Source organism: Coregonus lavaretus (assembly GCF_964263955.1).
Source record: "Coregonus lavaretus genome assembly, chromosome: 23".
In the NCBI taxonomy this organism is placed as follows: Eukaryota; Metazoa; Chordata; class Actinopteri; order Salmoniformes; family Salmonidae; genus Coregonus; species Coregonus lavaretus.
This window is the reverse complement of record NC_140010.1, coordinates 22360488-22386983: the sequence shown is the minus strand read 5'-3', so window position 1 is coordinate 22386983 and position 26496 is coordinate 22360488. Positions and strand designations below refer to the sequence as shown.

General features: G+C 43.0%; 2 protein-coding genes across 7 annotated transcripts; both read left to right on the top strand.

Annotated features, from left to right (window-relative positions):
- Positions 1-11: 11 nt before the first annotated feature.
- Positions 12-10312, top strand: LOC311098993 (selenoprotein Pb-like). Of its 4 annotated transcripts, none has more exons than XR_014609669.1 (5): positions 12-474; positions 686-839; positions 1045-1220; positions 1453-3467; positions 7350-7437. XR_014609669.1 is itself a non-coding variant. In XM_084139576.1 (5 exons), the coding sequence occupies exons 1-5, from the start codon at positions 3370-3372 to the stop codon at positions 9783-9785; spliced, it is 912 nt and encodes a 303-aa protein (XP_083995702.1). In that variant the 5' UTR covers positions 3364-3369; the 3' UTR covers positions 9786-10312. The 4 variants fall into 4 exon arrangements, 3 of the variants coding, with proteins under 3 accessions (XP_083995702.1, XP_083995703.1, XP_083995704.1); XM_084139576.1 differs by lacking the exons at positions 12-474; positions 686-839; positions 1045-1220 and adding exons at positions 7906-8118; positions 9146-9257; positions 9540-10312 and having other exon boundaries at positions 3364-3467; positions 7350-7592; XM_084139577.1 differs by lacking the exons at positions 12-474; positions 686-839; positions 1045-1220; positions 1453-3467 and adding exons at positions 7078-7182; positions 7906-8118; positions 9146-9257; positions 9540-10312 and having other exon boundaries at positions 7350-7592.
- Positions 10313-10402: 90 nt separating this feature from the next.
- elovl8a (ELOVL fatty acid elongase 8a) lies at positions 10403-25155 on the top strand. Of its 3 annotated transcripts, XM_084139579.1 has the most exons (9): positions 10403-11271; positions 11407-11526; positions 11998-12057; positions 12168-12355; positions 14191-14271; positions 14389-14445; positions 14655-14769; positions 15747-15874; positions 20613-25154. In XM_084139579.1, exons 1-9 carry the CDS (start codon positions 11211-11213, stop codon positions 20778-20780), a joined length of 978 nt encoding a protein of 325 aa, XP_083995705.1. In that variant the 5' UTR covers positions 10403-11210; the 3' UTR covers positions 20781-25154. The 3 variants fall into 3 exon arrangements, with proteins under 3 accessions (XP_083995705.1, XP_083995706.1, XP_083995707.1); XM_084139580.1 differs by lacking the exon at positions 11407-11526 and having other exon boundaries at positions 11991-12057; positions 20613-25155; XM_084139581.1 differs by having other exon boundaries at positions 10403-11526; positions 11991-12057.
- The last annotated feature ends 1341 nt before the right edge of the window (positions 25156-26496 follow it).

Sequence of the window (26496 nt, the reverse complement as noted above, 5' to 3'; positions counted from 1 at the left end):
AAACAACCGTTGAGGACAAGTGCGCCATTTTGGCTCAAACAAAGTCGGAATTGATTTACTTTGCAATTTGATATTATTTGGCATGCTAACATCGCTTAATATTTTTGTGAATCTTTGGGATGAGATAAAATATCTTATGTGAGCTCATGTTTCAACCCATGTTGTATTTAGTTTTGTTTCCTATGAGAACAAGTGTAAAGTTCTGTTAGCATTAGCCTCAGCTAGCTACATGCTAGCTCTGTCGTTTGATTGCAAACACTGGCTCTATAGTTAGCTTGCTAGCAAGCTACATTTAGCAGTTTTTGACTTGTTAGCTCGATAGGTATGGGTGGGTGCTCCGCTCCAAATTGCTCGAACTCAACAACCATTGGGAAGCAACTGTTTCGTTTTCCAAAAGAGCCCATACGCAAGAATAAATGGCTTGTAAACTGCCGGCGTAATTTTGTACCAACTCCACATTCCAGACTGTGCCAGGCAAGTTTATGGGTGACCAACGTTACTGGCTAGCTAGTTTAGTCCACCAGTCAACAGTTTCCCAACTCCAAATTAGGACAACAAAACATGTTGACATGTTTATCTACACTTTTAATATCATAACCTAATTGATTGAATGCAATATATAATGCACCAAGAGAAAATACATCGATATTTAGCTAGCTAATCCTACAGCTATGTCTTCTTGCAGGACCATTTTGAGCTGAGTCAGTTTGAAGAAATCGCCAGGTCGCCAGCAGGGGGAAAGAAGCTGAAACCAAATGCTATCCCCACTCTTTTCCATGTGCAAAATCCACCTTATCCCATCACCCCACAGATAGTGCTACCACTCAAACCAGAGCCAGGTAACTTTACTTTTTTCTTTATTTCTTAAAATCACAATAACATCTGTGAAATTAGATATTGACACATTATCAGATAGCCTACTATTGTCAGATAGTAGTAGGCCTAATGCAAATGTTGGTCCAGTTGAGCTAACACACAACTGATTGTAACAGTGGATCAAGTGAGTGATTTGGGTGTGTTGTTTAATGTTCTCTGTATACCAAGTGGAGAGGGATCTGAATGTGGGGGATCATGGCTACGCAAGGCGACAACCAACTCTGGGCATGGAGGAAGATGCTGATGAACTACACAAGGCAGAGGAACGTCCCTGCACCCATTGTCAACCTTACAAAACCCTGCTGGAACAAGAAATGCAACACACTGCCAGACTTCAGAAAGAGGTGTGTTGGTAGCTCCTTTTTCCCAACTATTTCAAACTATTGCCTCATATTTCCTAAAACATCTTTCTCTAGTCAAACCTTTTCAGTGTGAAGTATTGTTATGTTATGTGAAATTATACAATGGACCCTTTACGCTTTCAGTCATAAGAATTATCTCACAGAGAAGAACAACAACATTTTGTGAGAATCTTTGAAAAGATAACACCTCCTCAACATGTTATCTTGTGTGCAGGCTGAGGAAATGAAGAAGAGGATGTTCAAACTGGACAGAATAGAGAGGGGCCTCCAGACATTTCTGTATGAAGACCAGATCCGTGCCCTGACCCTGACCAAGCGTTCCCGGAGAGCTGTGTGGTCCCACGAGACAGTCCTGAAGGCCCGTAAGATCCGATGTGCAGTCGGTGCCAAGGGTTACGAATTCCTTCGGGAGTTAGGCTACCCTTTGCCCTCTTATAGAACTTTATGTAACCGCCTGGAGGAAAAAATCATGGTGACGACAGCCATGGGCTGTGATGAGCTTGCAGAGCTTGGTCTAGGAATCATATCCACATGTGACAGTCCAGAGGGAGATGGGGACAATGAGGAGGCTTTCATTGGAGTGATGTCATGACTCATGAAAGAGAGATTTTCGATCAATTTGTTTGAATGTGTGTTTCATTTTGAAGGATGTAACGCAAAATGACAGGACAATATAGCAAAGACTGATGACAGCTAGTAGGCCTATGTGGTGAAGAAAATGTGGAAGCATATGCACAATGGGAGATGTTTGTGTTAAAGCATTATTGGTTCTGGACTTGGTTTCATATAAAAGTGGTTTTTAGAATGGTTTACTCATGCTAAAGAATTTTGTGTTTATTTTGGGGATGGAACATAAGCGCCTTCAAAACAATAAAGAGCAGCAGTCATCTCCCTTAAAGCTGCAATCAGCAGTAGAAACAATAACAAAGTGACCTCAGTAAAAAGCTGAGGGATGGAGCTTGAGGAATTGAATCACTCTCAAATTCATAGACAGACCTATGGATGCAAGGATTGACCATCCATGATATCAAATTATAGTTTTAATGTTTTGAGGCTATATAGTGTTTGTTTACATTTTCTTTGTCTACAAACATTGGAGTAAAACAAGCTTATATTTGGAGTTCTAATGGGGCACGACAGTTGAACTAAGCTCATGAGGCATTTATAAGTTATATTCTTCAAGAATGAATGGGTACATATCATTAATTTATAAGTCCAAAAATTGATGTAGCAACTGCTAATTGTCCCTTTAAGCTTTGAAGCTGCAATTTCAAACCACCTTTCTGTGCTCAATGTGGGGTCATAATTCAGAAGCTATGCTAATCATTTGCTGTACACCTTTTGTCTTCAGCTGAGAATGTTTGACAAATGCAAAGGAACAGCAGAATTTTAACCACTGTTTGCAGAGTTTTTAGTTGCCCTTCATTGTCACTTATGTTAAGTGGACAAATTGGAGGATTCGTTTGTATTTTGTAATGGGAATCAGTTTAGCTGCATTTGGAAACTGCAATGCAGTATACAGCCATTGGAGAACTGGTAGCTGCAGTGTATACTGGCTGCGCCTCCTGAACTTAGGTTGAATAACCTGAGGCTTATTTTGTTACAATCACTAATGGGATATTAGCCAGCAAGCAGAACAGCAAGCAGAACCTCTGGGTGGGAGGAGGTTTGTAGACAACACACTAAAGAGGCAGGAGAGTATACAGTACCCTTATCAAAACAATGGTACTGTAGAAGAATAAAGAAATCGTATCAAGTAGGGCTGGGAATTGCCAGGGACCTCATGATACAATATTATCACGATACTTTGGTGCCGATACAATATGTATTGCGATTCTCACGATTCTGTATTGCAATTCGATGTTTGGTATTTTATTAGGATCCCCATTAGCTGTTGCAGCAGTTACTCTTCCTGGGGTCCACACAAAACATGAAACATTACATAATACAGAACATTAATAGACAAGAACAGCTCAAGGACAGAACTACATCTATTTTTTTAAAGGCACACGTAGCCTACATATCAATACATACACACAAACTATCTAGGTCAAAAAGGGGAGAGGCATTGTGCCGTGAGGTGTTGCTTTATCTGTTTTTTGAAACCAGGTTTGCTGTTCATTTGAGCAATATGAGATGGAACGGAGTTCTATATAATACTGTATGCTTTCTTGAATTTGTTCTGGATTTGGGGACTGTGAAAAGACCTCTGGTGGCATGTCTGGTGGGGTAAGTGTGTGTGTCAGAGCTGTGTGTAAGTTGACTATGCAAACAATTTGGGATTTTTAACACAATCTTTGTTATAAAAAGAAGAAGTGATGCAGTCAGTCTCTCCTCAACTCTTAGTCAAGAGTTCCAAACATATTGCTCATATGTCTGCTGCAAAGGGACAAGAAAGAGCCATGAGAAAACAAGTTTTGATCAGTCATGGAAATAAAAGTGCTTAAAACAAATTGGCTCCGTATTTAAAAAGACGATGGAGAACAAGCTATGAAGGAAAAATACTGGAGTTTTGGTGCAGGTACAGTGAACTAGCGCAAAAATAATATTGCGATATTGTCAAAACGATACATTGTCAAAAATAATATCCCGATATGTAACTACCGATTTTTGTTCCCCCTATCACTACTATCAAGTAGGCTGCCTATGTTTGTGGCTTTTGTTTTTTGTAGTGTTGAATCATTCACTTTTATCAACAAAGTGTGAAACATTGTTTTGCAAAGGAGACCATACCATACTCATAGTACTATAACTATACTGAACAAAAATATAAACGCAATATGTAAAGTGTTGGTCCCATGTTTCATGAACTGAAATTAAAGATCCCAAAAATTTTCCATATGCACAAAAAGCTTATTTCTCTCAATGTGTTGTGAGTGAGCATTTCTCTTTTGCCCAGATAATCCATCCCCCTGACAGGTGTGGCATATCAAGAAGCTGGTTAAACAGCATGATCATTACACAGGTGCACCTTGTGCTGGGGACAATAAAAGGTCACTCTAAAATGTGCAGTTTTGTCACAACACAATGCTACAGATGTCTCAATTATTGAGGGAGCATCCAATTGGATGCTGACTGCAGGAATGTCCACCAGAGCTGTTGCCAGAGAATTGAATGTTAATTTCTCTGTCATTAGCTAACTCCAACGTCGTTTTAGAGAATTTGGCAGTACGTCCAACCGGCCTCACAACCGCAGACCACGTGTAACCACGCCAGCCCAGGACCTCCACATCCGGCTTCTTCACCTGCGGGATTGTCTGAGATCAGCCACCTGGACAGCTGATGAAACTGAGGAGTAGTTCTGTCTGTAATAAAGACCTTTTGTGGGGAAAAACGAATTCTGATTGGTTGGCTCCTAAGTGGGAGGCCTATGCCCAGTTATTTGAAATCCATAGATTAGGGCCTAATTTATTTATTTAAATAGACTGATTTCCTTATATGAACTGTAACTCAGTAAAATTGTTGCATGTTGCGTTAATATGTTTGTTCAGTATAGATACTATGAAACTGATTCATGTTACAGGAACTATTCTGTATATATCCCTGACATATTATCTTCGGATTAGTATTAATATCTATAGTGCTCCACTGGAATGCTGTGACCTTTGAAAAGCCATGCCCATCACACTGTAAATGTACTTTTAGCCTGTACTGTACTTTGACCTAATCATTCAGGGGAGAAAGAGCATTGCTGTGTTTTTCCGAAATTCTGAGAGCCAAAAGAGGGGGAGAAAATATGTTTGTACGACGGTAGATGTTTTTTACTCCAAATATGAAAAGACCATTGGTGCTGAAGTTTTTTGGAGTTCTCAGAATCATACAGGCTACTTGTAGACGTGTTTGTATGTCACACATTTATTCTTCTCCCACACAGTTGGACCCCTGACCCACTTCTTCGTAAACCTTGCTAAATTGTGATCAATAATGCCTCATGGTGTAGCACACTAATGGTCAAAGGTTTTAGAACACCTATTCATTCAAGTCTTTTTCTTTATTTTTACTATTTTCTACATTGTAGAATAATAGTGAAGACATCAAAACGATGAAATAACACATATAGAATCATGTAGTAACCAAAAAAGTATTAAACAAATCAAAATATATTTTATATTTGAGATTCTTCAAATAGCCACCCTTTGCCTTGATGACAGCTTTGCACACTCTTGTCATTCTCTCAACCAGCTTCATGAGGTAGTCACCTGGAATGCATTTAATTTAACTAGTGTGCCTTCTTAAAAGTGAATTTGTGGTATTTCTTTCCTTCTTAATGCGTTTGAGCCAATCAGTTGTATTGTGACAAGGTAGGGGGGGTATACAGAAGTTATTTGGTAAAAGATCAAGTCCATATTATGGCAAGAACAGCTCAAATAAGCAAAGAGAAACGACAGTCCATCATTACTTTAAGACATGAAGGTCAGTCAATATGGAACATTTCAAGAACTTTGAACGTTTCTTCAAGTGCAGTCGCAAAAACCATCAAGCACTATCATGAAACTGTCTCTCATGAGGACCGCCACAGGAATGGAAGACCCAGAGTCACCTCTGCAGCAGAGGATAAGTTCATTAGAGTTACCATCCTCAAGAATTGCAGCCCAAATAAATGCTTCACAGAGTTCAAGTAACAGACACATCTCAACATCAGCTGTTCAGAGGGGACTGTGTGAATCAGGCCTTCATGGTCAAATTGCTGCAAAGAAACCACTACTGAAGGACACCAATAAGAAGAAGAGACTTGCTTGGGCCAAGAAACACAAGCAATGGACATTAGACTGGTGGAAATGTGTCCTTTGGACTGGAGTCCAAATTGGAGATTTTTGGTTCAAACTGCCATGTCTTCGTGAGATGCGGTGTGGGTGAACGGATGATCTCCGCATGTGTATTTCCCACCGTAAAGCATGGAGGAGGAGGTGTTATGGTGTGGGGGTGCTTTGCTGGTGACACTGTCTGTGATTTATTTAGAATTTAAGGCACACTTAACCAGCATGGCTACCACAGCATTCTGCAGCGATACGCCATCCCATCTGGTTTGCACTTAGTGGGACTATCATTTGTTTTTCAACAGGACAATGACCCAACACACCTCCAAGCTGTGTAAGGGCTATTTGACCAAGAAGGAGAGTGATGGAGCGCTGCATCAGATGACCTGGCCTCCACAATCCCCCGACCTCAACCAATTGAGATGGTTTTGGATTAGTCCGACCGCAGAGTGAAGGAAAAGCAGCCAACAAGTGCTCAGCATATGTGGGAACTCCTTCAAGACTGTTGGAAAAGCATTCCAGGTGAAGCTGGTTGAGAGAATGCCAAGAGTCATCAAGCTGTCATCAAGGCGAAGGGTGGCTATTTGATGAATCTGAAATATAAAATATATGTTGATTTGTTTAACACTTTTTTGGTTACTACATGATTCCATATGTGTTATTTCATAGTTTTGATGTCTTCACTATTATTCTACAATGTAGAAAATAGTAAAATAAAATAAAAAATAAACTTGAATGAGTAGGTGTGTCCAAACTTTTGACTGGTAGTGTATATATACACTCAGTTTGATAATGTTGTTTTTGAAGGTTTACACAACCCTTTTCTTTCCAAAGTGTTCCTGTTTTGGTATTATTTGTCAGCCATCACACATACAGTATATGATCATGGAATGCAGTGTCTTGGATCTGGTGTCTATAACATTTATTAGAATACAATATCATTTGAGGAATTTTGCCTGACCATTAATTACATTATACAAAAATGTAGCCTCATAGAGAAGAAAACATATCTGGAATTGACAGGTTAGTGTTTGGGTTTCACAACCCTCTTACCCTAAAGTAAACACAGTGGCTTACTCTGTTTGTTTTGGGGGCAGTGCTTAGCTGAGATGAGGGCTTAAAAACAGCAGCGTAACATTGTATTGCTTAGTTGTGTGAAGCAGAAGAGAGGCTCAAAGAGGACAGAGGTCAGTCCAGGTATCATGTCATTCAGTAGTAATTTATTTTGCATACTGTATGTAGCAGAGACTATGGCTATGTTCCTTGCTAGTGATACATACGAAGAGTTGCATTGACCATCAAATCAGAAAATTAACGTCTGACATCGGCCTCTCTCTCCTGGAACTCTTTTTAGGTTAGGTTTGGAGGAGATGATGCAGGGTCTCTTGACTCTGTGGCTGTGTGCTGCTCTGCCAGGGCTCCTATGCGCATCGCCTCTGTTAGTAGAAAGGGACAATGATACCTCCAAGATCTGCAAGCCAGCACCGCACTGGGAGATCAAGGGCCATGGGGCCCCCATGAAGGAGCTGCTGGGAAATGTAGTTGTTCTGGCTCTGCTGAAAGCAAGTTGACACTTCTGCCGCACACAGGCCTCCAAGTAAGAGAGAAGTCTTCAGAATCTGTCTGGCATAACAATTACTGTAGACCTACCGTAACATACTGTGCAAAGATTTGGTATAGAAATGTAATAAATGTAATAATAATGTATTTACAAACAAATTGCTATAATGTTGTTGATGTAATGCTGCTGGTGATCCATTTCAGAGTTATTGAGAGCATTCTTCCCAACCAGTAGTGAGAAATGGTCTGAATGACGAAAGAATAGGAAATTAGTCAATAGCGCCATCTAGTGGCAATCAAGTGGTACCTCATCATGACTGATCCGCCATTGTCCTGTTGCTGCTGAGTAGACTAGGAGGCCTACGTGACAAGCTGCTCCGCAGCAAACTGACAGACGTGTCGTTCCTCATTGTGAACGAGAGGGAAGCCCAGTCCAGAGCCATGTACTGGGAGCTGAAGAGGAGGGCCCCCCCGGGCATCCCTGTCTACCAACAGGCCCCGCTACAGGACGACGTCTGGGAGGCCCTGGATGGAGACAAGGACGACTTCCTGGTATATGACAGGTAATAAGGGAAGGTAACACTGCCGCTATTACCTCGCTTTTCTACCAAGATGCAGAAATTGAGGAGCAAAAACCCTGATAAGGGCCGAAATGCCTTGGTTTTACTTAAAGGGCCAATGCAGCAGTTTTTTTCTCAATATCAAATGTTTTTTTTGTTTTTTTGTCATTTAGCAGACGCTCTTATCCAGAGCAACTAGGATTAAGTGCCTTGCTCAAGGGCACATCAACAGATTTGTCACCTAGTCGGCTCAGGGATTAGAAACAGCGAACTTTCGGTTACTGGCACAACGCTCTTAACCACTAAGCTACCTGCAGATTTCTGGGTAACAATTAAGTAGGCCTACCTTATGGTGATAGTTTTCAATTAAAATGTTCAAACATTTAAAAAAATATTAAAGCTTCTTAGCAAAGATACATTTCTCTAGCAATAATTTTGCTAGGACTGTCTGGGAGTGGTCTGAGTGGGGAGGGGGAAACTGAAAACGAACTGTTATTGGCAGAGGTTTGGAACTCTCTTTCTTATTGGTCTATTAACTAATTTACCGGCCAAAACGCCGGCCAATCCCACCAAAACATGTTGAAGTTTCAGGCAGTCTTTTCAAACAGCTCTTACACTAACAGGGCATTATCATCATTTTCACAATTTCACTGTATTATTCACTGTATTATTCCAAACTCGTGTTTTTGAATACACTGGGCCTTAAACAATAAATAAGGAATTTTATCAACTTCCACTGTCCTCCAAGAGTTGCTGAATTACCCCTTCACTTCAATATGACAGGTAAGGGCCATTGAAGAGGGCCAAAATACTGTCACGTTGTTTCTCAAAATGATACATTTTCTATGAATAAGGAATGGGCTTGTATTGATTGAAGGCAACACATCAGCCCTAATCTAAAGCTACCACTGCTCTTTGACTTTAATGGTATGAAGTGTCTATCAGGTTTTATTTAGATATGTTCTATCTACAGAGATCTTTATAATTGGTGTGACACCTCATTCATGTGGCCATGTTCTCTCTCTGACAGATGTGGGAGACTGACGTTCCACATAGTCCTGCCCTACAGCTTCCTCCACTACCCCTACATAGAGGCAGCCGTCAGAGCCACCTACCACAAGGACATCTGTGGCAACCTCACCGTAAGTGAAAGCACAATTCTTAAGGGAATTGTAGACATTTCATTTCAGTTTCGCTCCTCAATTGAAAAACACTACAGTGCAGAAGTGCCCCATAGAAATACAATTACTAGAACAGGTAAACCCCACAGTCTTCTCTTTCTAGTAATTATATCTCTATGATTTGTAGCGTAATAAAGGTTCTGATTAGTAAACCAAATAATAGAGATCTCTCTGTGGCTCTCCCAGGTGTATTTTTAGCTTGTACCTATTTTGTTAACTTTAGTGTATTCTACTCTTCTACAGGTGGACTCCAACATGACCTCCTCAGCTGGGTGCACCCAAAGAAATGAGACACTGAGCAGTTCAGAGATCCATGATACAGCGAGGCCTATTGATGTCGATACCGTCAGCAACCCAGCTCCAAGTGATGGACGCCAGATGTCGTCTTACTGGGGTGGTAACATGTCACACATACATCACCATCAGCACCAGCATCATCAGCAGCAACACAACCATGGGTCAGGCACAGATAAACAGGACTCCAATTAACATCGTCTATGTCGTTTCTGAGAAGAGTAATCGTTATTTAGCATGGTGGTGGTGGTGGCTTGTGTCAGTGACTTGACCGTCCGATAAATAGTTTTGTATGAATTACATTTGATTTTGTCTGTACCTGTCAATTGTGTCTGATAAGGCAAACCTGTACAGTGAACTGGAATTATTTAGGCCCTTGAAATACAGAATGTCTTCCCTACATGTGGTTGGGTGACAGGTCCTGCTCTCCTCTGCAGTTTATGAAGTCTGCAGGTCAAACCTTACGGAGGTGTCTGTAGACAGATGCTATGCTAAGGAAAGTTGGACTGACAGTCACCGAACCCATGCAGGGCGGTGTGCTAGACTTCAGGGTATACTTAGCCATTTAAGATTTACGTTCCAGGTTGCTGGTTGTTCCATGGTCAGATGCTGGTTATTCATAAGCATGTAGCCTAAGCCTACTATGTTCTATATAACTAATCTGAATTCACAATTAAAAGTATGATTATGTTGTTGTATGAATGTAATCAAAATCATTTCAATATGTTGTGTTTCTATGTTCATAAAGGGTGGGGTAGATTTATTTTGCTTGTCTGGAGTTACTGTCAGTGGATACAGTGAGGAAACCGAATATGAATACATCATCAGCAAAACCTAAAAAGTAGAAATAATAAGAGTTGCATAAAGTGATCTAAGACAAGCAGACAGTGGGGAGGGGGCAGCCAGAAGTAGGGAATTCATAATGCAGTTTGAGAGGATGGGCCTAGTCTGACTCTGAGCTGAGGAACAACGCTGTTGTTATATCACTGATGTGCCAGAGAAGCGGTTGGTGAGCTGAATTAGTTGAATGAGTCTTACCTTGCTCCTACTGACCTGTGAGTCATACATTATAAATGAGCAGTAGGGCTACATCTCAGTGTCATTAGTTTTTTGACTTGGACTGAAATAGGTGCCGGTACTCGTGTTGGGTGCCGGTACTGTTTATATTTAGGTGCAGGAACTCCACAATATTTTTGAGCAAATTATTCTATGAAGAACAAGAGCTCAAGCATTAGAACATTTGAGGTGCCAGAGTACTGGTGAGCTCCTGTCTAAGTCAAGCACTGAGTGTCAGTAGTGTTTCACCTTTATGTAAACTCATAGGCTATTTCCCAACAAATAATAGGTCAATATTACTGTTTGTGTTTGGGCCTAGGCCTATATCTATTCATTATTCTTTGAAACCATACATTTTTTCAAGCTAAATAGCTTCTCACAAGCGGGCAAGGCATGAAATAGATAGCCTAGGGCTCTACTATAGGCTAAAATACCATGCACAGCAGGTGGATTACCTCATTGCCGCGTGGGGTGATGGTAAATGACAACTCCGCTCACTCATATCACCATCAACACTCAGGGAGAATGGCACGCTGGACGGCGGACAAATTCAACCATGGTTAGATGGTTTGCGACCATCAGATCCGCAATTTGTGCATTCCGGTCGATGAGTGCAGGCTACGAAGTAAGTTCTGTTAATCTTGCACCTGAATATAGACAATTACAGCCTATTATAAATGACTTTCGTATGACAAAATCAGTTAGTCTTAGCCTAAATAGTTATTTTGTAATTTCTAAAATGAATGTCCCTCTATTCTAGACTCTAGTGGTATAACCAAGGGAAATACCTTCATCATCGTATCATCACCATTATCATCATCATCATCACCACTATTCATGCCAACACCTTGTTATTTGATAAAGGACTATACACACTTCTGTGAGATAACATACACTTTTATGATTATTTTTTAAACTCTTTTGTAGGCGACTGAGAGTTAAAATACAGAAGAGGTTATTGTAGGTTCAATAGGCTGTGTCGTTGTGTAAGGGATTTTCTAAATCCTCCTGAAGCAAGAAGCTAAACCTACTTTAGTTTATCCAGCTGGCCGACTGACTTGCATAGCCTATCAACAAAATGTCTGCATCTTGTCAGATACAGTATTTCTGTGCGTGTTTTGCAATTGTGACCCTTTTCATAATTTACCAATCTGACGTTAGGTGGCAGTACTGTCGCTTGCATAGACGTCCTTATGAAGTCTGCTATATGAGTTATGAAATGTAAACTTCTAGAAGCAAATAATTCACACCAACTATTTGGATAGTTTCATCAGAGTGAATATTTACTTTATATAATGTAAAGTGATAAATGAATTTAACTAATCACATAATGCATTTTTGCAGCGTTTAGGGATGGCCACAACATGGCAGAAAATCAAACTGTTCTACCAAGGGGTGCTAGAGGATGGAGGTAACTATGTCCAGCTTCTAAGACCAGACAGTGCTCACTGAAGTTCTCCATTCTATATACTCCATTCCATTTTCTTATCCTATAGTAATGATGTCTCTGTGTGCTTTCAGACAAAAGAACCGACAGCTGGTTGCTGGTGTACTCACCTGTGCCAATCACCTGCATCTTCCTGTGCTACCTGCTCCTCATATGGGTGGGCCCCAAGCTGATGGCTCATAGACAGCCAGTCAACCTCAAGCCTGTGCTCATCATTTACAACTTTGCTATGGTCTGCCTGTCTGCCTACATGTTCTATGAGGTATGGAAACAGGGGAAAGCATGGATAACTTGTAGGTATTTTACCCATCTTGGATGTGCTTTGGATCTATTGTACACAGTACAGTACCTATCGATATCCTTGTTATACAGTTGAAGTCGGAAGTTTACATACACCTTAGGCAAATACATTTAAACTCAGTTTTTCACAATTCCTGACATTTAATCCTAGTAAAAATTCCCTGTCTTAGGTCAGTTAGGATCACCACTTTATTTTAAGAATGCGAAATGTCAGAATAATAGTAGAAAGAATGTTTTATTTCAGCTTTTATTTCTTTCATCACATTCCCAGTGGGTCAGAAGTTTACATACACTCAATTAGTATTTGGTAGCATTGCATTTAAAGTGTTTAACTTGGGTCAAACGTTTCGGGTAGCCTTCCACAAGCTTCCCACAATAAGTTGGGTGAATTTTGGCCCATTCCTCCTGACAGCTGGTGTAACTGAGTCAGGTTTGTAGGCCTCCTTGCTCGCACACGCTTTTTCAGTTCTGCCCACACATTTTCTATAGGATTGAGGTCAGGGCATTGTGATGGCCACTCCAATACCTTGACTTTGTTGTCCTTAAGCCATTTTGCCACAACTTTGGAAGTATGCTTGGGGTCATTGTCCATTTGGAAGACCCATTTGCGACCAAGCTTTAACTTCCTGACTGATGTCTTGAGATGTTGCTTCAATATATCCACATAATTTTCCTTCGTCATGATGCCATGTATTTTGTGAAGTGCACCAGTCCCTCCTGCAGCAAAGCACCCCCACAGCATGATGCTGCCACCCCCGTGCTTCACGGTTGGGATGGTGTTCTTCGGCTTGCAAGCGTTCCCCTTTTTTCTCCAAACATAACAATGGTCATTATGGCCAAACAGTTCTATTTCTGTTTCATCAGACCAGAAGACGTTTCTCAAAAAAGTACGATCTTTGTCCCCATGTGCAGTTGCAAACCGTAGTCTGGCTTTTTTATGGCGGTTTTGGAGCAGTGGCTTCTTCCTTGCTGAGCGGCCTTTCAGGTTATGTCGATATAGGACTCGTTTTACTGTGGATATTTCCTCCAGCATCTTCACAAGGTCCTTTGCTGTTGTTCTGGGATTGATTTGCACTTTTCGCACCAAAGTACGTTCATCTCTAGGAGACAGAACGCGTCTCCTTCCTGAGCCGTATGACTGCTGCGTGGTCCCATGGTGTTTATACTTGCGTACTATTGTTTGTACAGATGAACGTGATACCTTCAGGCGTTTGGAAATTGCCCCCAATGATGAACCAGACTTGTGGAGGTCTACAATTCTTTTTCTGAGGTCTTGGCGAATATCTTTAGATTTTCCCATGATATCAAGCAAAGAGGCACTGAGTTTGAAGGTAGGCCTTGAAATACATCCACAGGTACACCTCCAATTGACTCGAATGATGTCATGGCTTTAGAAGCTTCTGATCGGCTAATTGACATCATTTGAGTCAATTGGAGGTGTACCTCTGGAATTTTCCAAGCTGTTTAAAGGCACAGTCAACTTAGTGTATATAAACTTCTGACCCACTGGAATTGTGATACATTAATTATAAGTGAAATAATCTGTCTGTAAACAATTGTTGGAAAAATTACTTGTGTCATGCACAAAGTAGATGTCCTAACTGACTTGCCAAAACTATAGTTTGTTAACAAGAAATTTGTGGAATGGTTGAAAAACAAGTTTTAATGACTCCAACCTAAGTGTATGTAAACTTCCGACTTCAAACTGTATATTGTATGTGTAAATAAGTGATGATGAGTAGCTATTTCTCTACCTGTAAACATACAGTATTTTAATGCATTTTTCTCTCTCCTCAGTTCACAGCGTCATCCTGGTTGGCAAACTATAGTTTATTATGTCAGCCTGTGGACTACAGCACCAGCCCACTGGCAATGCGGGTAACTCATATCATCCACTGCAATGCCTTGCAATTGCCTTAATGTACATATACTGTATGTCAATTATTTCTAACCTAAAACTACTGCTGAAATGTATCTTCTTTGTGTTCTGAACAGATGGCAAAGGTCTGTTGGTGGTTCTACTTCTCCAAAGTCATCGAGCTCAGTGATACTGTAAGTACACTTCGGGGATTCTACTATCCCAGGTTGAAACAAAAACTGTGTAAGCAGCACCACTTGGGCTATTATTACATCTCTTCTATCAAGACATCTATTATGTGCTGTCTTCTGTCTATGTGACTGTGGCTAATTGTGTTTCTTGTCATATTCTTGTATATCTGTCATGTTTGATAAATAAATAAAATATGACACGTCTCTTACAGCTTTTCTTCATCCTGAGGAAGAAGAACAGTCAGCTGACGTTCCTGCATGTCTACCACCACGGCACCATGATCTTCAACTGGTGGGCTGGGGTCAAGTACGTGGCAGGAGGCCAGTGTAAGTGTTGTCATATTCACATTACTACAGCAGGGATGGTGTTTCATTTACCCGGTGTTAGACCCTGACAATTCTCTCCTGTATGTGGCACAGCGGTCTCCCGAGTGGCGCAGCGGTCTAAGGCACTGCATCTCAGTGCTTGAGGTGTCACTACAGACCCCCTGGTTCGATTCCAGGCTGTATCACAACCGGCCGTAATTGGGAGTCCCGTAGGGCGGCGCACAATTGGCCCAGCGTCGTCCCGGTTTCGAACGGTGTAGGCCGTCATTGCAAATAAGAATTTGTTCTTAACTGACTTGCCTAGTTAAATAAAGGTAAAATAAAAAAAATTAATACAAAATGTAACAGTATGGCACTGCACAATCTATTTCTTGTGTCTGCTTACTGCTCAGTCTTGGTTGAAAGAATGATTAGGCTATTCATACTTGTTCTGTAGGAGACATACAGTACACCCACCCACACACTGAAATGCACCTGACATTTCAATGAATCTGGAACACATGCCGTGATACCTACAGTGTCCTTGGAACTGTTTCACACCCCTGCTATTTGAAAAGGACATTTGCAGTGGTCAAAGCAGTGATCAAAATAGACCAGCCAGGAACAGAACGGCCAGGATTAAGACACGTTTTTGGCACTAAGATGCTCTATAATGTGTTTAAAATGGCGGTGAGTTTGCAGAAAACAGCTGGCGAAGCATTTTAGGGCAGCATTTGCCCTCCTTTTGGTTTAAAGATAGTCAACACAGCCTGGCTATTTATTTTCACATTGCACATACTAAGATGGGCAGATGGGTTGTTAGTTACACCTTGAGATAAAATAAAGGACGAATCATGACCTTGTTATTCAATCAAAGAACCCAGCTTTAGAAACAAGTTATAAACAACTGACCTTGTAATAAATGAAGAACTGCTATAAACATATCACTGAATGAATAGGCCATTCTCGGTGTGTATTGTGTGTTCTCCTCCCTCCAGCCTTCCTTATAGGCCTTATCAACTCATTGGTGCATGTGGTGATGTATCTATACTATGGGCTGGCAGCGCTGGGGCCTCACATGCAGCAGTATCTGTGGTGGAAGCGCTACCTCACCTCCCTGCAACTGGTGAGTAGATTGGCCTTGATGCAGAGCATCTGTTACAGTATTGCTGCCTCTCAAATGGCACCCATACAGTACATTCTCTAGAGTCTAGATAATACACATTTACATTTACTTTACATCCTATAGGGGATTTTACCCTAAGATCCTCAAAGTGCTTTAAAACCCCTTTAATGTTAAGTCCCCTATATTACCGGTTCTGGACCGGTTCTGACTGACATTTTGGTGTACAAAGCGCTGTGAAAGTCGTAGGGTCCAGTTTCTTATAGTGCCAGAAGCCCCATTTGTCTGCTCTCCACTACCAAGTGTCAGGTTTCAGACCCAACATTTGCATAGGGAGTGACGTGTCACATGTTCTGGCCTATCCAGACAAAGAATAGATTTGCTCTCCCTCTGAGCAACTGAGCCCAGCCAGGGAGACATATTAAATGGGACAGTCTAGCGATTTCAGCAATCGTGGTTGCATCTCACTGATGTTCTCAGCTGGATTTAGAGCTCTCAACATGAAAACATTATAAATAATTTCATAGAATTGAAACACGACCACTTTCTTTTGGTCACAGAGGGACAAAATCACTTTGTGCGTAAAGCTGAAGTTGTAACGAGTCTGCAGCAATTCGAATGGCGTTGCTCAGAGGAGGGTTGGCAGAAAATGCTCTGTCTTCAGTTATATGAAATGGGGCCAAATATGTACTGTCACTAAATATGATCATATTTATGTTTCAGTTATAAGAAATATTAAATCTTATAGTAAGTTGTTTATAATTTGATTTATTTAGAAAGCAATTCAGTCATTTCAAGCCCTATTCCCCCACTTTTGTTGAATATATATTTTTAGTAAGTACACTTCAGCAATGTATAACTGCATTCTCATGAAAGATTATTACTTTTGTATATGTCTATTTTGGCGGAAATCTACATTTTGGATTATCAGCTGGAATCCTTAATTGAAACAATAACAAAGCTGTCTTCCCACCTGTGTTTTGGTAAAAAGCTGAGGGATGGGCCTGGAGAAATGTAACCACTCTCAAATTCAAAGCGAGAGCTATGTATGCAAGGACTGACCATCCATGATATCAAAATTATAGTTTTAACCTTGTTGAGGCTATAGAGTGTTTGTTTACATTTACTTTGTTTACAAACATTGGAGTTTAACAAGCGTACATTTTGGGTTCTGATGGGGTACGACAGTTGAACTAAGCTCATGGTGTGATGAGGTGGTGTTGAAGTAGTCAGGCGCAGGAGGGTAAATCACAGAATAACAGGCTTTAATCCGCAAAATACAGGTTTACGCAGAACTGCGTCAAACACACTCCAGGGCACAAAACAGGTGCACTGGAAAATACAAGGCACACAGGAAAATACTCCCGTCGAACAAAATACACGAGCTCCACAATAAACAATCACCCACAAGGACAAGGGGACAGAGAGAATACTTATACACAGATTAATTAGGGGATTAGAACCAGGTGTGTGTGATAACGACACAAGACAATGGTCGGCAGTGGTTAGTACTCCGGTGACGACGAACGCCGAAGCCTGCCCGAACAAGGAGGGGAGGCAGCCTCGGCCGAAGTCATGGACGTGAACTGGGGACCTCGGTCGGACATGATATCCTCTGGCACCCCGTAGTGCTGGAAGACGTGAGTAAACAGGGCCTCCGCAGTCTGCAAGGCCATGGGGAGACCGGGCAGAGGAAGGAGGCGGCAGGACTTGGAGAAGCGGTCCACAACGACCAGGATGGTGGTGTTACCTTGGTAGAGGGGAAGATCAGTCAGAAAATCAATACTAAGATGAGACCATGGTCGTTATGGAACTGGTAATGGTTGCAGCTTACCCGTTGGGAGGTGCCTAGGTGCCTTACTCTGGGCGCACACCGATCAGCAGGAGACGTACACTCTCACTTCCTTAGCCAAGGTAGGCCACCAGTACTTTCCGCTCAAGCAGCGCACTGTACGACCGATACCTGGGTGACCAGAGGAGGGTGACGTGTGTACCCAGAAGATCAGACAATCACGGATAAGAGCAGGCACGTACCGCAGCCCAGCTGGACACTGCGGTGGAAATGGATCTGTGCTTAATGCCTGCTCTATATCCGCGTCCATACTACCGGTGCCACAATGCTGGTGGCCGGGAGTATGGGGGTGTTGTCTCTGGGCCTCTCTTCTGTGTCATACAGCTGGGATAGTGCGTCTGCCTTCACGTTCTTCGTACCCGGAATGTATGATAGTGTAAAATCAAACCGGGTGAAGAATAGGGCCCACCTGGCCTGGAGAGGATTCAGCCTCCTCGCTGCCCGGATGTACTCCAGGTTACTGTGGTCTGTCCAGACGAGGAAAGGGTGTTTCGCCCCTTCGAGCCAATGCCTCCACACGTTCAAGGCTCGGACAACAGCTAACAGCTCCCGATCACCAACGTTGTAGTTCTGCTCCGCCGGGCTGAGCTTCTTAGAGAAGAAGGCACAGGGGCGGAGCTTGGGTGGCGTACCCGAGCATTGAGACAGGACAGCTCCTATCCCAACCACGGACACATCCACCTCCACTACGAACGGTAGTGATGAATCGGGGTGGGTCAGTACTGGGGCTGAGGTGAACAGACCCCGCAGTTTGCTGAAGGCCAGGTCAGCCTCAGCAGACCAGCGGAGCCGGTAAGGCCCACCCTTCAACAGGGAGGTAATGGGAGCTGCAACCTTGCCAAAGCCCCGGATAAACCTCCGATAGTAGTTGGCAAAGCCAAGGAAGCGCTGCACCTCCTTAACCGTGGTTGGAGTCGGCTAATTACGCATGGCTGAAATGCGATCTCCCTCCATCTCCACACCTGAGGTGGAAATGCATTATCCTAGGAAGGAGACGGACTGCTGGAAAAACATACACTTCTCTGCCTTAGCATAAAGGTCATTTTCCAACAGTCGGGCCAGCACCTTGCGAACAAGGGACACATGCTCGGCGCGCGTAGCGGAATACACCAGGATGTCATCGATGTAGACCACTACACACCGCGACCAAGCATGTCCCGAAACACCTCGTTCACAAAGGACTGGAAAACTGAGGGAGCATTCATCAAACCATAGGGCATCACCAGGTATTCATAATGCCCCGTGGTTGTGCTGAATACTGTCTTCCACTCATCTCCCTCCCGGATACGCACCAGGTTGTACGCACTCCTGAGATCTAATTTGGTGAAGAAGCGCACTCCATGCATTGATTCAATCACCGAAGGAATGAGGGGGAGAGGATAACTAAATCTTATCGTCTCCCTGTTCAGTGGTCGATAATCAATGCACGGGCGCAGACCTCCGTTCTTCTTCTTCACAAAGAAGAAACACGAGGAGGCGGGTGAAGTGGAGGGACGTATATACCCCTGGCGCAGGGACTCGGTGACATAGGTTTCCATAGCCACCGTTTCAGCCTGTGACAGGGGGTATATATGACTACTGGGAGGTACAGCGTCTACCTGGAGGTTTATCGCACAATCCCCCGCCCGATGAGGTGGTAATTTAGTCGCCTGCGTTTTAGAGAACGCTTGCGCCAGATCGAGGTAGTCAGGGGAAATGCGCACGGTGGGAGTACTGTCTGGACTTTCCACCATGGTTGCACCAACGGAAACATCTAGATACCTACCCTGACACTCTCGCGACCACCCCGTGAGAGCCCTCTGCGGCCATGAGAAGGTGGGGTTGTGGAGTGCTAGCCAAGGGATACCTAATACCACAGGGAAAGCAGAAGATTCAATAATCGAAAAAATTACCTGCTCAAAATGAGTCTCCTGGGTGATCATGTAGACTGGTATCGTGACTTCCGTAACAAACCCAGACCCTATTGGTCGACTATCGAGTGCTCTGATGGGGAGTGGAATGGATAGGGGAACCAATGTTATGCCTTGACGGCGTGCGAATGCCCTGTCCATAAAGTTCCCAGCTGCGCCTGAATCGACTAGCGCCTTACACTGGGGAACTACCATGAGATCAGGTAAGTGGATAGGTAGGGTACAGTGCGCAGCAGAGGGCTCTGAACAAGTGTGGGTGTTCGATACCTAGGGTGATGCGTGAGTGCCCTGCCTGCCGCCTCCCGGCCCAAAATAACGTTGACTACGACGTGTAGTGTATTGTAGTGTATAGTGTATTGGGCAGAGGGAACACTTATACACAGACTAATTAGGGGATTAGAACCAGGTGTGTGTGATAACGAGACAAGACAATTGTGATGATGATTGGGGCGGCAGTGGTTAGTACTCCGGTGACGACGAACGCCGAAGCCTGCCCGAACAAGGAGGGGAGGCAGCCTCGGCCGAAGTCGTGACACATGGGGCATGTATAAGTTATATTCTTCAAGAATCAATGGGTATATATAATTAATTTAAGTCAAAAAATGGATGTAGCAACTAAGGATTCTACCTTTAACCTTCAGTGTCATGTCAGGATGCAAGCTCATTAACTTGTGGTTGATCTGAGTGGTCAATGGAAGCCTTGTTAACATGGTTAGGTCTGGGACATAATGAACATTAGATCATCACTAACCCTACTAACCCTGAAGCCTTACTGGAAGACCCCAGTTAATAACTGTTGTGTGAAGACAATAGGATCATACTGTATGTACTGTATGAAGCTGCATCAGTGCTGAATACGTTAACTCTTTTTATGGGCTCTACAACTGTGTATTTTCAATGTGGTCACACTAGAAGCCGACAACTGAGCTTTCTACTTATTGACACTGGTTATGTTGACCCTCTCTGTCTGTGACCCCAGCTCCAGTTCTTCATTGTGACTATCCACACCACCTACAACCTGTTCACTGACTGCGACTTCCCAGACTCCATGAACGCTGTGGTGTTTGCCTACTCCCTCAGCCTCATCACGCTCTTCAGAAACTTCTACTACCAGAGCTACCTCACCAAGAAGAGCAAACAGACATGAGACATGGATGTAGAGGCAATTGTTAGTTATTTTATGTAATTGATAATGTATGTTTTTTCAATATTTATTGACCTATTTATTGACCCATCACATTTAAGTAAAGCAGGTCTCTATCCGCTGGACATAAGCCTCTGTTTGTTTCTGTTCCAGCCTCCCCTCTAACCATTAGGGTAACACACACACATACACACACGTAGACACTCAGAGAGAGCGAACCCTCTCCTATTCCCTCCCATCCCCCCTTAGGTCATTAGGGATGAAGTCCCAGCTACGCTCTGGCGACTCTGCCAAATTGAAATAAACCTGAGCAGGCCTCCTTCTCTTCACTCCACTTATTTATCTCTCTCCGTGACACTTCATTTGTCTTAGGAGTCATTGGCTGGGAGGTTAGCCAATCGCAAGTCAGCTGGCAGTCTAAAACCGCACCCTGAGCCCCTCCTACTCCCTCCCTCCCTGCCTCTGTTCTGTGAGGAGTCCCAGTAACTCAGCTAGGTGAACCAAACGAGTGTGCTCGCATACTCCCTTAGAATATTTTCGCTTGAAAAACAAGAAATAGCGGCAATAGTACTCTTTGTCCATCTTGAGACACTGTAGCCAGTATACACTTCCTCAAAATAGTCAGAATTAATCTAAGATAACTCAAGAAATCTGTGATTAATTTTGAAGTTTTTGTCAAGGATATCTTAGTCGCTAAGATGTTTGGTGCAATATTTCTCAAGTGATTTTTTTTCTTCATGAAAACCTGTCGTCTGTCGTTGTGAATGACAACAAACACTTGAAGAATCCCTACTGTTGACCCTTGCCGAAGACCAAAACGAACAAAAACGTCACAAAATGTCTTTAGAACAGCCTGCGGATGCCTTTAGCTGTTCCTGTTTCCAATGTCTATTTGAACCATTCAAGTGAGGATAACTCTGAGGGGGTTTCCATCTTATGTCACTACTTTATGACTTGTGAACAGTTAAGCCTGTTTTCATTACTGAAACTGATAAGCCTGTTTTCTATGAAAGTCGAGTGACAAGTAGTGTCTGTCCGTATAGTGTCACCAGTCACTGACTGTTCTAGTTTTCCATCCTGGGTGTGTAACTCTCGCTATTCATGGGTTCTGGAAAACAACGTAGCTTGTCTTGCAGTGCATGTGCTCAGTCTGTTGTGTTGAATTGCATGCCAGCTGTCTTTAAAAAAAGCTGTTCAACAACAATCACTAAGAGGTCAATCGTGCAGGCACTGTGACGTCTTTGTCACACGTGTCACAACCAAGGACAGTAGGGCTTTGTGGCCCCATGTAAAGTAGCCAGTTTGAAATGTCTCTGGTACACTCTCAGAAAAAAGGTGCTATCTAGAACCTAAAAGGTTATTCGGCTGTCCCCATATGAGAACCCTTTGAAGAACCCTTTTTTGTTCCAGGTAGAACCCTTTTGGGTTCCATGTAGAATCCTTTTTGTGTTCCATGTAGAACCCTTTCCACAGAGGGTTCTACATGCAACACTAAGGGGTACTACCTGGAACCAAAAGGGTTCTACTTGGAACCAAAAAGGTTTCTCCTATAGGGACAGCCAAAGAACCCTTTTGGAACCCTTTTTTCTAATAGTGTAGATACAGCTGTGTAGAGTTACAGACCATATCCTGCTGGCGGGATGACCGCTGTTGTCCCCGCAAGTATGAGTGTCACATCTCATACCCTACAGCTTATTGCCAGATGCACATTTGGACACATTTGTCACTGGAATTAGCCTGCAGTATTGCTCTGGGGGAATGTGTCCTCTCGCAACGATTTCTGAGAGGAGCGATATATTGCTGTCTGTCTTCAATCCCAGCCATCCAACACCACATGCGCATGGCTGTGCTGATGTGTCTGAAAACAAACCCTTGAGTCTCCTTACTCCTAAGAGCACATTGTCTGTCTGTACATTGTGTTCACACAAATGCCAGATAAATAAATGATAGCCAGTATTTTCCACCACTCTCATTTTAATCAAAGTTTGACACAGCCGACACTCCTCCTTGGCGCTCTAAGCCTGTCACATAATATCTGACAAGATATCCTCTTGGAACTTGTCTTTTAATGTGACTCGTCTGGGAGAATGCAGTGGTCTACAGCCACAGTGATTTACAGCAGAGGCCTCCCATCCTCAACGTTCATCCACTGACTGTCTTGTGCAATAAACAAGTGACAGGTTCCTGGGTGTGCAGTTAAATGTCACTTTCCCCGTGAGACAGGAGATGAAGGCATCCTTTAATGCCACTGTCACTTTAAGTATCGGAGGCTTCCTCTGCTGCTGCCGTTTGATAAGGGGAATTGAAAGCGGATGAAAGCACATTAATTTGTGGTGAGAGAGAGGTTGGAGGGAATGAGAATCTCTCCACTAACTCCCCTCTGTTTCTTCCTTACCCTATTTCTCAATTTCTTTAGTTTAGAATGTCGTGGTTGTGGCTGATATTAAGGGATCCATCTTACCTTCAGTGGATGGTGCCAAATGGTTTGGGATTGAGCAAGGGGTCATTTGAATGACTTGTGTCCTGTCCTCAGCTACTCTATGCTGTTCTAGGTATACTGTAAAACACCCACATCCACACTTCCACATGAAAAAGGATCTGTTAGTTGTACAGTCTAAAAGCTTCAACTCTAATCAAGATGAGAACTCATGTTCACAAGTCTCTCTCACATCTAGACATGGCAACATTCTCTTCTAAAAATGACTCACAGATCAACAAAGGATCACCATGTGGCAGCGATGGGGAAAACAACCACTGATAGCAAGATAAAATGATGATGTAGAGGCACTTGTAAGTTAGTTTGGTAGTCTCCCCAGTAACACCAAGTAGCACACTGTAATTTGTAATCACTTAAAGTGGGGGTGAGCCCTCCGTAGCCGGGCCAGCCAGTAATCACAGAGTCAGTGAGAGGGGCTGGAGAACGAGCGGCTGATGATGGTGCTTGACGTGAGCGACTGGTTTCAGACAAAGAGGGTTAACAAGAGGGAGAGCAATCTCAGCTAGTGCTTTCATTTCAGCCTCTTGTTTCAGCCAGTCAACCAGCTAGCACTCGTAAAGGGGTCAGTACAGGGCATAAGGTATGTATGAGAGTTCTGAAGAGTTCATGCAGACATGGAAGGAAAGGATGGGAAACTGTTTTGTTGAAACAAGAGTTTATCATTTGGTTCCTAATGGAAGCGGCCTAACGTGTGTGGATATCCCTACACACGCGCACACACACACACACACACACACACACACACACACACACACACAAACCTAACCTTAACCCTAACCCTAACTCTAATTCTACCTCTTAACCCTAAACCCCCTAGAAATAGCATTTGACCTTGTGGGGACCAACAAAATGTCCCCAGTTTTTGTTTCCAAGTAGAACCATTTGGGGTTCCATGTAGGACCCTCTGTGGAAAGGGTTCTACATGGAACTCAAAAGGGTTCTACCGGGAACCAAAAATGGTTCTTCAAATAGTTATCCTATGGGACAGCCGAAGAACCCTTTTAGGTTCTAGATAGCACCTTTTTTTCTAAGAGTGCAGAATAAATCATCTGGTAAGAATGGACACTTTCATCAGGAAACATGAAAACTGTATCAACATTTGTGTTAATACACTCTGTAGCTGCCAGGCTGTACCTTTTATGGGTGTCTGATGAACAATACAAAATGGCTGCCAAAGGGCTACAAAGGCTCCTGGTCTAGCATCTTGTTTACCCCTTGTAAAACCCTCATAGAAGAGTGAGACTAATAACCTTCAGCCACCATCAGTCTCCAGCGGCCTAATATCTGGTTTGAACAGGAATCTAGCCTGCACTGAATGGATGGTTTGTCTGTGACTGATGTTCTCTAGCTCTCTGGTCTCATATAGAGATGAATTGACCTTTATCAGTAGTGCTCTAATGCACCACACCGCCTGGCCTCCCTCTGTGTTCAAATTGTAATCAGCAGCTGTGCTGTCAGGTTCAATTCCAATGTGCAGACAGCCCACCTGTCACATACACTCCCACACATATACAGACTCACACACACAGACATAGCAAACACGCACACACAAACGCACGCACACACACACACACACTCATTGTTTTAAAGGGGTCCCTTATGTACCCTGTAGTCTTAGTGAATCACCGTAAGATGGACACAGCTACTTTGTGGTTTATTGTCACACCAACTGTGATGCAGAGCCTCACACCACAGACACAGTGGGCCCTATTTGATATAAACACTTCATTTGGTTCAAATATTCTTCAAATGCATCTCGTTACTGCCCTCTAGTGAGATCAGAGGCCATACCAAGCTCATTTGAATTGGTCTAGTGGTCTATACCTGCTTATAAACTAGTCCTATAAACTCACCCATAACATTGTGATTGTACATAAAAATTCTTCTTTTACAACATATTCTCTGTGTCCTTCCTTACAAGGTCAGTCCAAAGGCTTGATAGCCTCACATGACATCTCTAGAGCACTAAGTGTGTGTGTGTGTGTGTGTGTGTGTGTGTGTGTGTGTGTGTGTGTGTGTGTGTGTGTGTGTGTGTGTGTGTGTGTGTGTGTGTGTGTGTGTGTGTGTGTGTGTGTGTGTGTGTGCCGTGCCTGGTCCCAGTGACCTTCACTTCATTTTCAGTGGGATCACACAGAGTCAGTTAGTTGGGGTCGCTGTCCCTCTTATGTGTGATAGATCTGAGAAAACATTAGTTTTGATTGGACCTCTGAAATAAGCACTTATATTTCCACTATCCAGTAACCATCTAACCATCAACTTATCGGTTGATTACTTGGTAATGTGAATAAAGTAATACTAAGAATAGATATAAGGATTTCATTAATGGACAGAGAAACTGGCTGTAAGTTCCTACTTGCACTTACCTTTTGCAAATTTTCCCTTGATGATCAGTCATGTCAACCCATGCCAAAGGTTGTTGCATATTTCATCATGAATAAACAGTGAGTGTTCAGTTGGCCTCTGTGGTTGTAGGGCAGATTGTCTATGTTAAACTGGCCCTCTTTGCCTACCTACTGACCACCCCACCGCACGGGTCCGATTGGCCTTCTCTGCATTATTCAGAGCCACAACACCAAGGTACAGAGCTGTATTTCCAATGTCTTCCATTTCAAATGATTTTCCAACCATATTTTACTTGACACAAAGACAAAGGACCCGCACGTGTTTCTCCCCATTCCCTCATAATATTAAATATTAATGCCGGCATAATTTCGCAGGCTCCCGAGTCCCAAGGAGCGGGAGTGTACAGCCTTGTAGTCATCAGTGATTTCAGTATTTTTTCCTAAAGGTAAGGAGTTTGTCAAAATCAATTCTGAGATGCCCCAGCAACAGCACAGTATTTACAGTTACATATCACATATGCACTTTTGTTAATATATGGGGGGGCTATTTAATATGAAGCTCAAGTCTGTTCTATAACATTTGCCTGGGTGTTTATGTTTATCTTTGTTTGTGTGTATTACCAGGTCCTTACCCGGACCAAAACAACACAGAGAGATGGCAGCAGAGTCTGCTGGTGCATGAGTGCAGTCACAGTGCATTGCAGTGGCAACATTTATACAAACCATTATTCATGCATTGTGGAGACCCCGCTCCCCGCAATACGCCAAGACACTTTAACATCAAAGGCGGCACACATGGTCGCCTGGCTCCCGTAGGAGCGTGTTCTTTTGATTCTCTTCCCCCTCTCCCTCCACTGTCTGCTGAGTGGTTTCCCCCAGT

Excerpts from the sequence above, each read along its gene's own strand:
- elovl8a (XM_084139579.1), top strand. The coding sequence starts at position 11,211 with ATGGTTTGCGACCATCAGATCCGCAATTTGTGCATTCCGGTCGATGAG. Across the intron at positions 12,058-12,167 it reads AGGGGTGCTAGAGGATGGAG|ACAAAAGAACCGACAGCTGG; the intron begins GTAACTATGTCC and ends GTGTGCTTTCAG. Across the intron at positions 14,446-14,654 it reads TCATCGAGCTCAGTGATACT|CTTTTCTTCATCCTGAGGAA; the intron begins GTAAGTACACTT and ends CGTCTCTTACAG.